The sequence below is a fragment of the Xiphophorus couchianus genome, chromosome 22 (genome assembly GCF_001444195.1).
Source record: "Xiphophorus couchianus chromosome 22, X_couchianus-1.0, whole genome shotgun sequence".
NCBI classification, from domain to species: domain Eukaryota; kingdom Metazoa; phylum Chordata; class Actinopteri; order Cyprinodontiformes; family Poeciliidae; genus Xiphophorus; species Xiphophorus couchianus.
In genome coordinates this window covers 20,181,316-20,195,549 of record NC_040249.1, presented here as the reverse complement: position 1 = coordinate 20,195,549, position 14,234 = coordinate 20,181,316, and the positions used below count along the sequence as shown (strand labels likewise).

Below are 14,234 nucleotides of genomic sequence, written 5' to 3'. Positions count from 1 at the left end.
ACAACAGGCCCTAAAACAGCTTATAGGCAGAACTGAGCAGACTGAAATCTCATTATCTTGGAATGATTTGTGTTAAAGTGTAAAGAACATATTTTGTTTTGCCTAAAGACCAATTCTAACATGTCCAATGAAGCATAATAGGTCACCTTTGAAGATGCTCTTCAAGCCCCGCATAGGAAGCCCCTGAAACTCCACATGTGTAACCTGTGTGATGGTGTCATTCAACACAACAGTTATTCCACTCCTGCAGTTCAGGAAAATCTTCCAACACAATCCAAGGAACGGACGGTAACTGGATCCACTTTCGCTATTTTTGTTTTTGAAACAGCGACAACAGCAGCAGGAAAGCCATGGAGAAAAATGTCATGTGCCAACCGTCAATGTGACTGACAAGCAACAACAGAGAGGCAAAAAAGAAAAAACACATAAAAACAAATCTCCATGGAAACCGTGCAGATATCACCAGCTAAAACAAAATCAAGCAGAGAAACAAAGCCAGAGTTCAGGAAAATTCACCACTTGATCCCCTTGTGACCAGCTGTTAAAAACTGAATGTAGTGGCATTCATATTATGTACAAACTGCAATACAATCAGCATTAAGAAATGAAGAAAGAAAGTAATTAAAAAGGGAAAGAGCACATTCCAAACACAGTGATTCATTTCTTTGGACATAAATAATAACCTGCTGTTTTAAGAAGTAGGAATCTGTCAATCACATCTGCACAATCTGACTTAAATTCACCTGGTGAAGCTAAATAAAGCTCATTTAGGCCAAACGTTTCCTGATGTAAGAAAATCAGGTGAGAAGTTAAAGGTTTTTAGCAACAGCCCTGACAGAGGACAGGGATGGAGACATCCCATCGCCTCACTAGAGCTTTTTTTAAACAAAAATGACCTGATTCAGGCAGGACTGACCTTGCTGGTGGCAGATCAGATCCCACTGAACGACAACAATGTGTTTGCTGTCCTGAATCTCGGTAAAGCTTTCTGTCTGCTATGTAGTGCCATACAGCCGTGACTCAGGGCAGACAAATAAAATGTTCTGCAGGATTTAACAAGTACCAGAGCAACCAGGTTAAGGATTTTCTCCCAACACTACAGTATTGCTTCACATTATTCTGAGAAGTTAAATGTTGTTGTGTTTTTGTAAATGAAACACCTTCAGGAAACAGCAGAAAAGATGCTAACTTCAAATTGGAAGCAGCTGGAAATAAACAAAATCCCAAACTATTGCAGGTTTTTTAAACACATTGCTTTACCACACCCTAAAATTGAAAGGCCTCAAACCGTGGACAATAAAACATAAATAAACATATTAGGACACGTGGTTTTGACCCATGGATGTTGTTTTTCTGCTAAGTTGTCCTCCTACTTTGATAACAGTTTGCTCTCTGCTCCTGCCGTCTTGCCATTGCAGCATCAGGATATAAACATTGGGGTTACTCAGGGTTAAACACTTTCATGTCCCTATCCCTGAAAGCACTCCCAAGGCACAAGTAGCACTTCAACGAAGGTACAAACCTCTCTATGCTGCCGTGCGTGTTCCTGCACAAAACCTGCGCTTTGTTTTTACTCCGTCTTCACACACACTGTTGTTTCCAGCAGTAAAACAAGCTCTTATTTAACTGCATGCTTTCTGCATATTCATGTCTGCGTCCTGGAACAATCAGCCCGCTCCTCTTGTCTCAATTCAAGCGACTGCAGGTGTGTATTAGCGTCTCTTCTGTTGTGTGTGTGTGTGTGTGTGTGCACAATCAGAGAAACCCACACAGACTGAGGTGAATAGTACTCCACACTGTAATTGTGCAGGCTCCATTGTGTCTGGATAAATGAGACAGAGCAGTGGAAGGGAGGCTTTAGTGGTCTCCTAACAATGCAGCGTTGTATAACACAATGCTATTAAGACACGGACTGGCACTCGCTGAGGGCTCTGCAGACACCCCATTGTAAATCCAATGAATAATAATTTAGGAGTGAATAAAGTTTGGGCTGTTTGCTCTTCGCAGACGTCGTCTTTGCAAAATTTAAATAAAAAAAAAAAGGAGGGAAAGACAAACATCTTAGCGCATCCGCAGCAGTAAATCCTTGCATAGCAAATTGACTATGTAATTACACAAAGCAGTGCAAAATAAAAGGGCATAATTACGGTGCACATTGTGAGGTTACTGACGATTTAAAATAAAATGGAGGGATAATAAATGCTAGCGTGCTAGCCTGCAGTTGGGTAAGAAAATGCATATAAAAACACACCTAAGTCGCTTGAATCCACCTCTGCTGCTCTGTCATGTTCATTTCTTTTCAACTCTAGTTTTTCTAACCATCCGCTGCTCTCAAAAAAGAAAAACCCATACTGAGGAGAAATAACGAGAGGCGACGGACGCTGCGCTGTTATTTGGTCAGTGTGATGAATTACCTTCTCCCAGGTCGGTGAGGCTGTGGAAGCTGATTGGATTTTTACAAAGGAGGTGCAAACAGATTGATGGATCCATGCGCTTCATCGTTTCCTTTGGTCGTTAACACTGTAAGTAAAGTTGTTTTTTTTTAAACTGTGTGCAATGTCTGCTCCAGCTACAAATTATTAGGGAGTTTGATTAGATTCTTATGTCAAAAACTAGGAAAATAACTACTGTATTATAAGTAATCTCTCTAATTAGTAAATAAACAAATTTGTACAGTTTTGTGGTCACAAATGTACTTTTTATTTGTTTGATGCTATTTTAAAATGAATGATTACACCCTTAAATCTGTCCAAAACACTTTTAATAACAAAAAATATATGAAAGACATTTATGTAAAAAGAAACAAAAAGTGTCTGGTCCCAGAACTGTAAGCCAGATGCCCATTTTAAACATAAACTACAACCAATCAGTTGATTAAAGATACTTCTGATCTGAGAGGATTTATTTTTCCTCATTCTAATCTCTCCACTCTGAGAACAAAACCAAAGATCTGTCAAAGGATGGCAGGTACATATGACGGCATATTAGGGCAATTGCAAAGAGAAAGAAAAAGAGTGAATTTCCACCAAAAAACATAAATATTTTCAGAATAATCTCAGAAATTTTCTGGAAAAAAAAATCACGGAAGTTTCTGAGCTCTTGAAGTCAACATTTTGCAAGAAAAAAACTCAGAAATGTTGAGATAAATCTCAGAAAAATTCTAGAAGAAACTTGGAAAATTCTGAGCTTCGAAGGTTGGAAGTGCTAGAGTTTTGAAGCTCCGAAAATGTACAAATGTCAAAAGTTTTCAACTTCTGAAACTCAGGAAATTCCCAGTTTGTTCTAGAAAATTTCCGTTTTTTTGTTTCAGAAATGTACTTTTTTTATATAGAAAACTTCTGAGATTATTCTCAAAATGTCAATTTTTTGGCTGAAAGTCACTCCTTTTTTCGATCTACAATTACCCCAATATGCCATTGTATGTGCCTATGATCCTTTGGCAGCTCCTTTTTTAATCTGCAATGGCCTTAAAATGCCATAATAGGTACAAGATCTTAAATCTGCAAAAAGCTTAAATGTGATTAAAGACCAATTAATGGAAAGTTATACATTTTGGGGCAGATATTGTGAAATTGTACTCCTGCTAGAATACAATTTCAAGCTTTATGGCATCAGCTGAACCCACTGCTTTAGAAGGAATATAAATACTGAGTTTAAACCCAATCCCACTCTCAAACACGGAGGTGGCTGCATCATGCTTTGAGCCTGTTCTCCTGCCAAGGAAACAGGAAGGATGCAGCATTCAGAGACCAATAGACAGGACTGTGAACTGTAAAATCTTCCTTCCTGAACCAGAACTCTTCCAAACTCTAAAAATGTTTGATAGATTATTCAGCATGACAGTAACTCAAGATGTACCACCAAGGCAACAAATAAGTGGCTTAAAAAAGAAACACATCAATCCTGTAGATCTGTGCAGCGAGCTGAAGCTTTGGTTTGGAAAGCAGCAGTGCAGAAAACAAAAAATGGAGCAAAATGTTTCCTGAAATGTGTACAAACCTTATGACAAAATTTGCTGGAGGACCAAACACATCTGCTAAACTTTAGAACTAGCCCTTCCTGAATACATTTTTTAAATCTGTAAATTCAAGTGAAATTCTTGTAAACTGTTTAGAAATGTGATAATTTGTTCAAGATTATTCAAAAACTCACATATTTCCGAACCGTTTCAGTGTTTGGTGAGATATTTTTAAACGCTAAAGCAAGAGACGTGATCAGGTGTTGGATTTTTCACAATCAGTTATCCTGAAACTGTTTACTCTGTCGCTTATCAGCACCGTTTTATTAAACGAGGCTCTTGAATCCCGCCTAGTGATTTATCAGAGGAATAAACTATGAAGCAAAGACACGCAGCAGCTCCTCTGTGGAGGAGTAACAGTTGGAACATTTAATTGGAAAGATCAGATCTCATTTTATGGCAAATTAATCCATGAAAAAAAAAAATTGCAGCTCAGTAAAAAGCAGCGTGATTTGTGTGGAAATGCTTGGAAGGAGAGAGCGCAACTCAGTGTCTTTTTCTGTTTTTCCCCAGCTGGCGGCAAACAAATCAAATATATTCAATCTGATTTCAGCTGTTCAATCGACGAGTCCTGAGAACTTGAAAAAGAAAGAATGGTTTTGTTTTATTATGCTTCCTTGAAGAGGTTAGGATAGGTCTACCAAACATGTTTACTACATTGCTTGCACCAAATCATTCTTACGTAATGAGATTTTACTCTCCTCAGTTCTTCCGATGAGCTGCTTTAAAGCTTCCTGTCACTTTAAATCCAAATAAGCTGCTGCTGGCCACACCCCCCAACTCCACATTTACACTCACATGTGAAAAGGGCTGCAAACAAATGCAAAATTGTACAACCGTGCATCTTTGAAAAGCATAAGAAGAGCCTCCTGCACAACCAACAAGAATGGACATTTGTCCTTTTCAGCAGCCATTGGAGTTCACAGTGTTTAGAGTCGAATGGGAAGCAAATGAAGCTGGATCATTAATGGGAAGATAAAACGAAGCACAGCTGGAAATTTATTACGGAAAAGAAAAGAATCAAAGCAAAACTGACTGAGATGCTGTTATTGGGCTGTTGGAAACCTGAATGGCAGCATTGCTTCAGTGGGTCAAAATTCTCCCAGAACCATGTTCGAGGGTGTTTTCACACCTGATAGTCTGATTGGATGTGGAACCAAAAATTGAACTTTTGTTCTGTTTTTTTTAAAAATGTGAACAAAAATGGCGTAAAATTTTAGGGGTTGTAGGATTTATCTTTTGTCTTTTGTAATGACAAAGGAGAATTTTGTCATTATAAAAGCCAAAATATTTGCTTTACAAGTCATTTCTCCTGCTAGCGCTAGACTCTCGCGTTTGTTGTGGTTGTAGATACTCACAATGCCCTGCGCTGTAGCCCACTTCCTGCTTTTGGAGCGGTTTCTGGTCCGCTTGGTGTTCACATCTGCAGTCAAACCGCACCAGAGTTTCACTTCAACCGAACCGAGACCGAGGTACTTGGGCGGCAAGAGTTCAGAATTTGATTACGAATTTGCACATTGCCAAACGAACCAGAGTTTGATTAAAGCGAATCAAACAGGGCTGGTGTGAATGCACTGTAACAGCCGTAATTGTGTAGTGTCTCTTTAAGACACTCTAGTGTTGCTAGTGACGTCACAAGTATGCGCCACGTTTTCTCTGTAGAGAGTGTGGGAGAAACGTGCTACAACAGGTTAGCTTTCCTTAGTAATGTTACGGGTTGTTTGGACTCTGCTAATTTGCATGTTTGTTATTATAGCAGCCGTTCAACCGGGCTTGTAAGGTTGGTGAAGAGAGTTTATTAAAAGACAACACTGTGGAAATTCCCAGTACCAGTGTGGCTGTGCGTTTTTGATCGCCCAGACGAGTCTGCCGCCTCCTCTCCTCCCTTAAATACAACCCGAGCGTTACAGCATCTTGAGAGTTACTGCTGCAAAAATTTTAACTGTGTGGAATTATTTTGAATATTTGAGGTTAGATATTGAAAATATAATCACTTCTTAGCGTCTTGTTACCTGAAACACAAGACATTTTTCTTCCAATAAGGCAGAAAAAGTCAGTCTCATTATCTCTCCATTTTGCTTCTTACCTGCCATGTCAGTAGCAAAGGGTCTGTCCGGCCTCCAGCCAGTGTACCAACCAACCACTTTTCCCCCGGACACCAGGGGGCGCTCATATGTTCGGCCACCCACAAATCCCACAGGCCAAACCGAAACACCTCGAGTGCTTCGCATCTGTAAGGAGAGAAAAACGGGACGCAATCAGTCCTGAAAATTAGTTTTCCTGAAAAGTAAAAACATTTCTCATTTATGATTTATTCAGAAATAGCACCAAAGAAAACCTCTATCTATTCGCCTTCCTCTGGGAAGAAGACGTTTGTTTATGCTAAACCCGATTTAATTGTAAATATGATGTTCTGAATATTCCAACTCAGCTTCCAGTGGAAGTTTCTGCACAGCATCCGACCCAAAGCGGACGACACAAGCCTTGATAGTGAGATGCAGCAGCGAGAGCGAGTCTGGAATGAATTGTTTGTGCATCAGTTTGCATGAATAATCTCTAATCTAATCTGAAACGTGCTTGAGAGCAGCATGAAGAGACTCTCCTGCAGCAGGAATATGAGACCAAATGAAACTGTACGGCGCAGATCTGCTTTCCATTTGCACAGTGAGTGAATTTGCACACAGCCACCGGCAGCGCAACGGAAAATGAGACGAGGAGAGAGCGAGAGACACAAATTTAGTGGGTGGGTGGTGGGCTGGACTGTGTGGGATCAGTAGGTTATGTGTGTGTGTGTGTGTGTGTTATTCCATTTTCCAGTCTGAGCCGCCCGCCTCGAGATTTAGTCATTTAGACACCGCATCTCATCTCTCACTCAAACCGCCTCCAGGCTGTCGCTCATGACAAAGAGACAGCGGCCCTGCATCGCCGGGTAGAAATGAAGCACAACACGTGGATTTACGGCGCTGATCTGGTCGACCGCCCAAACAACCGTCTGACGCCTGAAACACTGAAAATAAATATAAATACGTGTGTGACGCACAAGAGTCTCTTTTCTCCAGGTAAAATGTTGAAACACCAAACCTAGATGTTATGTTACCTCAACTCTCCCTCTGATTGGTTGATCAGTCCCTCCTGATTCCTCCTTCTCTGAAAGCCAAGCTGGGTGGATTCAGTAAGAAAAACCTATCATAACGTCTTGCTCTACCAAGACGTTTCGACCAGAGGTTTAGATAAAAACATTTAGTTTGAATTGAACGCTTTTTAAAAACTCTTTAGTAAGTTTTGCCGCTTTTTTTCTTCTTGTTCACCAAACCTCACGTTATTTCACTCAGAAACTTTCTTTTGGCCAAATAATGGGGTGGGGAAAAGCGTCAATATTAGTGCTATTTTTGCTGAAAATTATGTTAAAAAGTTAATAAGCTAATGAAGCTTCTGAGTCTTGATTAAATGTTACAAAATGAGTTAATAAACTGAACTTGGTTTAAATTATTTTGAGACTTAAAACAATAAAATGAGCTATAATAACTTGAAACTTAAGTTGTTGCAGCTCATTTTTTATTAACCTGTTTTGATAATCAGGTGATTGTGTGCAGAATTTCAGTACCAATGATGTGTAAAGATAAATAATTGAACATTATCAAGTTCTAAATAGTATTTCAATATAAAGTTTTTATTAATATTGACACCTGAAAACATATTTTCCAGCAACCCACCATCCAGAGAAACCTTCTTTATGCTGAGATAATAATTTGGAAGTCCAGCCTGAATCAGATAACGTAATTTAAACCGTTTACTTTGTGTTTTTAAAAATCCGATTAAACTTCAGAATTAATGCTGGAGTTTTAATCAGTTCAGGTATTTGCAATATTCAAAACATCAGCCTTTTAGAAACAGTTTGTAGAGAAAAAGAAGAAAACATTTTTACCTTTTCAATGATTAATTATACATTTAATTCTTCATTTCATGGATTAATATTTTTAATAATCTTGGTCCAGGTGTAAATATGTTTAATTGAGGCATCTGTAATCTTTTTTATATGTAATAAAGTTGGTTGATTGGATCTCAACCTTAACGTAATTAAACGTCTTATTAAATCGTCTCCCGTTTTTGTAGCATTTGGATTTATGACAGCTCTGTAAGTATTATGTCTGCATTCAGGTCAATGAAAGGTTAAAGCATTACTGGGAAATGATCTCAGTTTGTAATTTACAGGCTAATGAAACGATGCGCCTCCAGCAAAGTAGCTATTCAGTCCACAGCATCAGGAATAAAACTGAACTCAGGTGAGTCAGGTAAGCTGGGAAAGATTCAGCTTCCTAAAACATCACACTGAAACCCAATAATTTATTATCAGCTTATCAAGTATGGCTTAACAAATCCAAACAAGCTTAGTGTTATTATCTTTTTTCAGGCACCACTTTATTGTTGTAGTGATTGAGTTAAAATAATAGGAGCATTTTTAATCTAATATTTGAAAATAAATGGTTTAAACATGCTGGGGTCTTAAATGTTTAGGTACAATACAATCAAATCATCAGAGGTGTAAATATTACTTTTAATTTTTCGTGTTTAAACAGGACCTGGGTGATTTTCTCACACAGGGTCAATAATATTCATATCGTCCAAAATATATGTTTAAATTCAGTTAAATCAAAAGTAATCAAGCTTCTGAAAAAGACATTTTTGCACTTAGTCGAGCGAAAATAAATCTGCCAAAAGCTGCAAAACCCAATAAAAAAAAAGATGGTTTATTGAATTTTCTTATTTTTTAAAAAAGAGAATTTAGAGCTAACAAAAAAAACCATTTTTTGTACCATTTGTGTCATTTTGTCGTGGAAATCCTATGCAGGTACAGCAACAAAGCACTTAAAAAGTCTGTATTCTCCAGTTAACAATTATTTCAGTAATCGATTAATCACGATTAATTGCTTCAGCCCTATTTATTAGCAAAATTTTGATTCAATCTGCATAGTTTTTCGTATTTAATTCAACACTACCATTTGCGTTGAATTTATTAGTTTCTCAGCTCAGTCAGAACGGCGGTTCTGACCGGCTGCAGACAGGAACCAGCAGGTAGAAAAGGTCCAATCGTTGCTGCCGTACGGCTCTGATAAAGACCCGGAAATTACCAGTTATTTATATCACACAGTCAGAGATGATAACTGTAACACATTCATCAACAGGTGACTTTATCTTTACATTCAACACGGCGAGAGGAAGTGGATAAACGAAACATTTCGTTGGAGCCCAACCCGCTTCCATCGCGTTTCCTGCTCTGCATCCCGACCGCTCTGCCGTTTGGGCCCCTGGGCATCACTGACAGCTTTGAAGCCTTTTCCTCCCTGCTAATACTGAAGCCCCTTGTGGTGCTAAAATCCTTCCCCTTGTTCCTCTTTTTCCTGTTGTCTGCCTTGCGCTTTCGCTTTTAGGTCATTTTTCAAAGATGTCAGCCCCTCTGTCTCGTGGAATCAAAAGTGAAGAGGGGAAAAAGCGGCAGAGAGAAAGAAAAGAGGAATGTGTGCCAAGCTCAGTCCTCGAGTGCGATCGTTATTTTGGCTTAGCAGTTAAGTCCTAGTTTGACTGCTAATGATCCCCTGGTTTGAATGCCGTCTTTTCTCAGCCCAGCACAGTTTGACACAATATTAGTAAGTGTTGGAAAGACGCTGGAGGGCATGCAAACATGTTCTGAATCTCTGACTGGATTTACACAGAGAACAAACTCTCACTTTGAAAACCAGCAGAGCTTTGGCACATACCAAACTGCAAAATAATATATATATATATATATATATATATATATATATATATATATATATATATATATATATATATATATATATATATATATATATATATCTGTTCAGTTTTGGCTTAATTACTGCTCTGAAGGTGTTGTTTTTATTAAGCCTTTGTACTCAAGTTAACAGTTAATCGATTATTAGATTAGTTGACCATTTTTTTGAATAATCAGTTAATCACAATTAATCAGCTTGTTTCAATTTCAATTTGAGTTCATATTTAATTTTTTGCTTACAGACATAATTTTATTAATAATTATGTTTTTTTAATTTCCATTTTATTTATTGCTTTTGGTTGCCGTGTTTTATTTTGGGATATTTGAAATCTCTCTGAGTTTCAGAAACTTAACTAAAGACTAACTTTATTAAATTAAAGTTTAATTGTCTTCTGGAAGGCGAACTTGCGTTATTAATATCATTATTATGAATATATCACTTCAAAAATGGTTTCAAAACAACAATATTGTCATTTATCGCAATAATTACAACAATTTATCTTCCAGCAGAATTTGTTGCTGTGACAAACCTAAAGACGAGTTAAAGGTGGAAGTTTAGTGGTTATTCTGTCACATCTTGCATTTTAGAAAAGAAACATTAAAGATAAACTATAGTAGTGTGATGGTCTGAGGCTGATTTGCATTAGTAGTTTAGAAACAACTTACAACTAATAAATTCTTCTCTTTAGCAGAAAATCCTGGTGAATAGCATTCAGTCATGCATTTGCAAACCTGAGGTTTTGGAGTGACCTAGTCAAAACCTTTACTGACATGAAACACTGCAAAAACACAAAATCCTACCAAATATTTTAGGTCTAGCTTGTAGTGCATGTATCTTAAAATCCTTGAAATAAGAACTAACTTACATGCACTTTTCAGCAAGATATAGTAGCTTGTTTAAGGAAATAATTCCTTAATATATTCTATGTTGTAGAGACACTGGCAAATTTTTTCACTTATAACAAAACATTTTTCACATGTCATGAGTGAAATAATCTGCCAGTGGATCGAGTACTTTTTGATCAATTTTAAGGAAACAGAAAACAAATATCATGCTGAAAAGTTACTTGTAAGTTAGTTTCAAGTGAACTGGGATATTTTCACTAGAAACCAGATTTAAAAAAACACTCATTAAGATGCGTTTTTGCAGTGAAACCCTCTTTTGTGGACAAAAAAGTGACTTTCTTGTGAAACCTGAGGCGTGTTAGATAGGCCATGCGTCTGTTTTACATAAACGCCTGCAGGCAAACATCGGTTGCATTAAATGAGATAAATAAAAACAGTAGGTGGGTGGTGTCAGAAAGCATCAGCGAGGCCTTTTACCACTTGTTGCATTATGCCACTCAATTATTCATCACTACTGGAAGACATCCAGGCTTCACAGGTATGCATTGGATGTTAGCCAACCATCAGCTGCAGCATTGTTCGGCTCAAAAATATTACAGAAGGCTTCAGCGGCAGATTAGGAAGGTTTCTCTGATAGCTGATACAGAGAGAGTAAACGTCCTGGTGACCCAGCACATCTTGGCTTTGTTATCAACAACGATTCAATGTCACGATGTTTGCTGGGAGCGAGGCAGAGCTCTGGGGTGACAGGGTTTCAACAGATGGAGCATTATCCGGCTCGTGGCGACTGCATTAACTCACGCCGCAGTCTGCAGATTACGGGTGGCAGCAGAAAAGTTTGCAGCACAAACTCATTACAGAGAGCTTTATCTACACAAAGAAAGTGCATCCCGCCAAAATGTAATGCTCCGGAGAGCAAAAAATAAAAACGGGAAGACAGATAGAGACGAATAAAATACCAGGTCAGGTTCAGCGTAACTGTGGCTACTTTCAAAATAAATCCTTATTGCAGTAGGAATTATGTTGTGCTTGTAATTGCGTTTCCATTGATGATGTAATTGCACAATTTGACATTTTGAAAATAAATTTGCTTATTGGAATCATGTCAATTTTGATAAAACGTCAAAAGTTTTGATGCTTGGATAAAGTTTTTTTTTTTTTTTTACATTTTTTTTTCTTGGCTTATTTTGCAATACTGAAATGGAAACCCTTTCTTCCTCATCACAAAAGTCACATGACTTGTCACTGGAGCAAACCACAAACAGGACGATGACAGGAAGTAGTTGGAGAATGATGACACATCATGTTTTTTAATGATTTATCACGTCAAATAAAATGTTCACATGTTTTTAATTGTGGTTCGTATTTAATGAGAATGTCACTTTGTGTTGGGTGTGTTTTTTTTTAACATTATTGACAAAGTCTTCTGCACATTTGTAATGGAAAAGCAGCAACTGTTTTTTATTGTACAAATATTTAATTGAAACTGACGACCAGCAGCACAATCGAAACATTATGACATAAACACTAAATAATTTCTGGAATTTGCTGCTGACTGCAACCACAAATTATTTCATAAAGGCAAATCATTGCATTTGGGCATCTAGACATGATGGGAAAAGAGAAATTAAGATTTTGTGCAAATCTAAAGCAAGATGTCTTGTCGTTCTCTAATTTAACCCTGAACTCCTATTATCTGTTATGTATGATTAATTATTCTCTCTTCTTCAAGTTTAACGTCAAGCAGCTGATAAAAAAAACTCAATTTATTTTCACAATTTACATTAATCTTTCTTTTGAGTCAAGAAAATGACCTTCGACTCATTCACACTGCAAAAACACAAAATCTTACCAAGTATTTTTAGCCTAGTTTCTAGTGCAAATATGTAAATATAGTAAACTTAAAATAAGAAAAACTAACTTACAAGTGAATTTTCTGAAATATGTAGAGCTTGTTTTAAGTAAATAATTTCTTAATATTAATTAAGAAGTACATATTTCACTATAACATGGGAAAAATGTCTTGTTATAAGTGAAACAATCTGCCAATGGAACTAGAACTGGGTTGCTAGGCGATGGGCTGGGCTTGGGTTTGGTTGCTAGGTAACGGCGCAGTGGAGTAATTTAGCAATGGAACTAGAACCTTTTCTTCAATATCAAGGGATTATTTACTTAAAACATGCCTCTACAGTACATGTTGCTTAAAAGTTGCTTTTTAAGTTAGTTTGTCTTACTTCATGTCTGCACTAGAAACTAGACCAAAAATACTTGGTAAGATTTTGTGTTTTTACAGAACACAGCAGCTCAACAATCAGCTCCATTTGACCAAACTTGACTCATTGAGTGAGATTTTTTTTTGAAAAACAAGAAACCGGATGCATATTTTATATTTTTGCTCTTTATTTACATTTTTTGTTGCTGTTTTATAATGTTTAGGTATGTGCTGTCATCTCACTCAGGGTATCTTTGCAGATGAGATTCCGTATCTTTCTGGGCCTTTCCTGGTTAAATAAAAGACTTATGCTACAGTAAACACACCACCCATGAGGAATCCCAGCAAAGTTGGTGTTGACAATGGCACAAATTCAAAATGATTATTTCTTTTCCTCCAGGAATTTGCTTTTTAATAGCTTCCACACTTTATCCTCACCTGGCAGCTCTTACTGCAGATGTGCAGTTGGTCTTTCCACGCCTAAATCCTAACAAGTAATTTGGCTTCTCTGCTTCCTGGCTGTTGTCCACATTCATTTTATTTCCAGTCCAGTTGTGCAGCAGAGGTTGAGTGTCTCCCTTATGAACCACTGCTGCTATTATCTCATGCTTTCTGGTGCTGCGCGGCCACTTCCAGCTGCTTGAAATGCCAGCTAGTCTAAATCGCTAAATAAAAAGCTGCACAGTGATTACTGAAAAACTCAGGTTTTTTAACATACCATTTGAGTGTGCAGATAAAATAATCCTGAAAAAATGAGAGGAATCAGAAAATCAATACGAACTGCTTTATCTTCACATTTCAAACAAACGTCTAGTTTTATGATGGAATAAAAGGAGAGTTTTAACCTTTACAACGTCAAAACTTGTACTGCAATTCTTCAATCGAGAAGCTGCAACCAGTTTACAGCTCTGGAAAAAGTTAAGAGACCACTTAAAATGATTTGTTTCTCGGATTTTACCGTTTGAGTAAAATTAACATTGTTCTTTTATTCTACTGACAACATATCTCCCTAATTCCAATCAAAAATTTAATGTGCAGAAGATAAGAAATTGTTGCAGTGCTTTCAGACCTTAAATAATGCAAAGAAAACAAGTTCACACTCATTTAGAAACAACAATACTGATGTTTTAACTCAGGAAGAGTTTAGAAGTCAATATTTGGTGGAGGTTTTCAGTGGGGTTCAGTGAAGTGGGCTCTTAATTTTTTAGATGAGAGCTGTTTATGAGTTTCCCGGGATCTTGTGGCAACATTATTCTTTTAATCCTTGTAATGTTCTGCGGGTGATAAAGAGCCGACTTTGTAATCGTCTTTATGTGTCTCTGAAGGTTCAGGTCTGAGTCCACCACTACACACAGATTTCACTC

At 37.5% G+C, this 14,234-nt stretch overlaps 1 protein-coding gene across 2 annotated transcripts in view; it reads right to left on the bottom strand.

Annotated features, from left to right (window-relative positions):
- The window catches only part of b3gat2 (beta-1,3-glucuronyltransferase 2 (glucuronosyltransferase S)), a 41,162-nt gene that overhangs the window by 12,800 nt on the left and 14,128 nt on the right, over nt 1-14,234 (bottom strand). For both annotated transcript variants that reach the window (XM_028005937.1, XM_028005936.1), the window contains exon 2: nt 6,105-6,249. In XM_028005937.1, the coding sequence (XP_027861738.1) occupies nt 6,105-6,249 (145 nt within the window). The remainder of the gene's footprint in view (nt 1-6,104; nt 6,250-14,234) is intronic.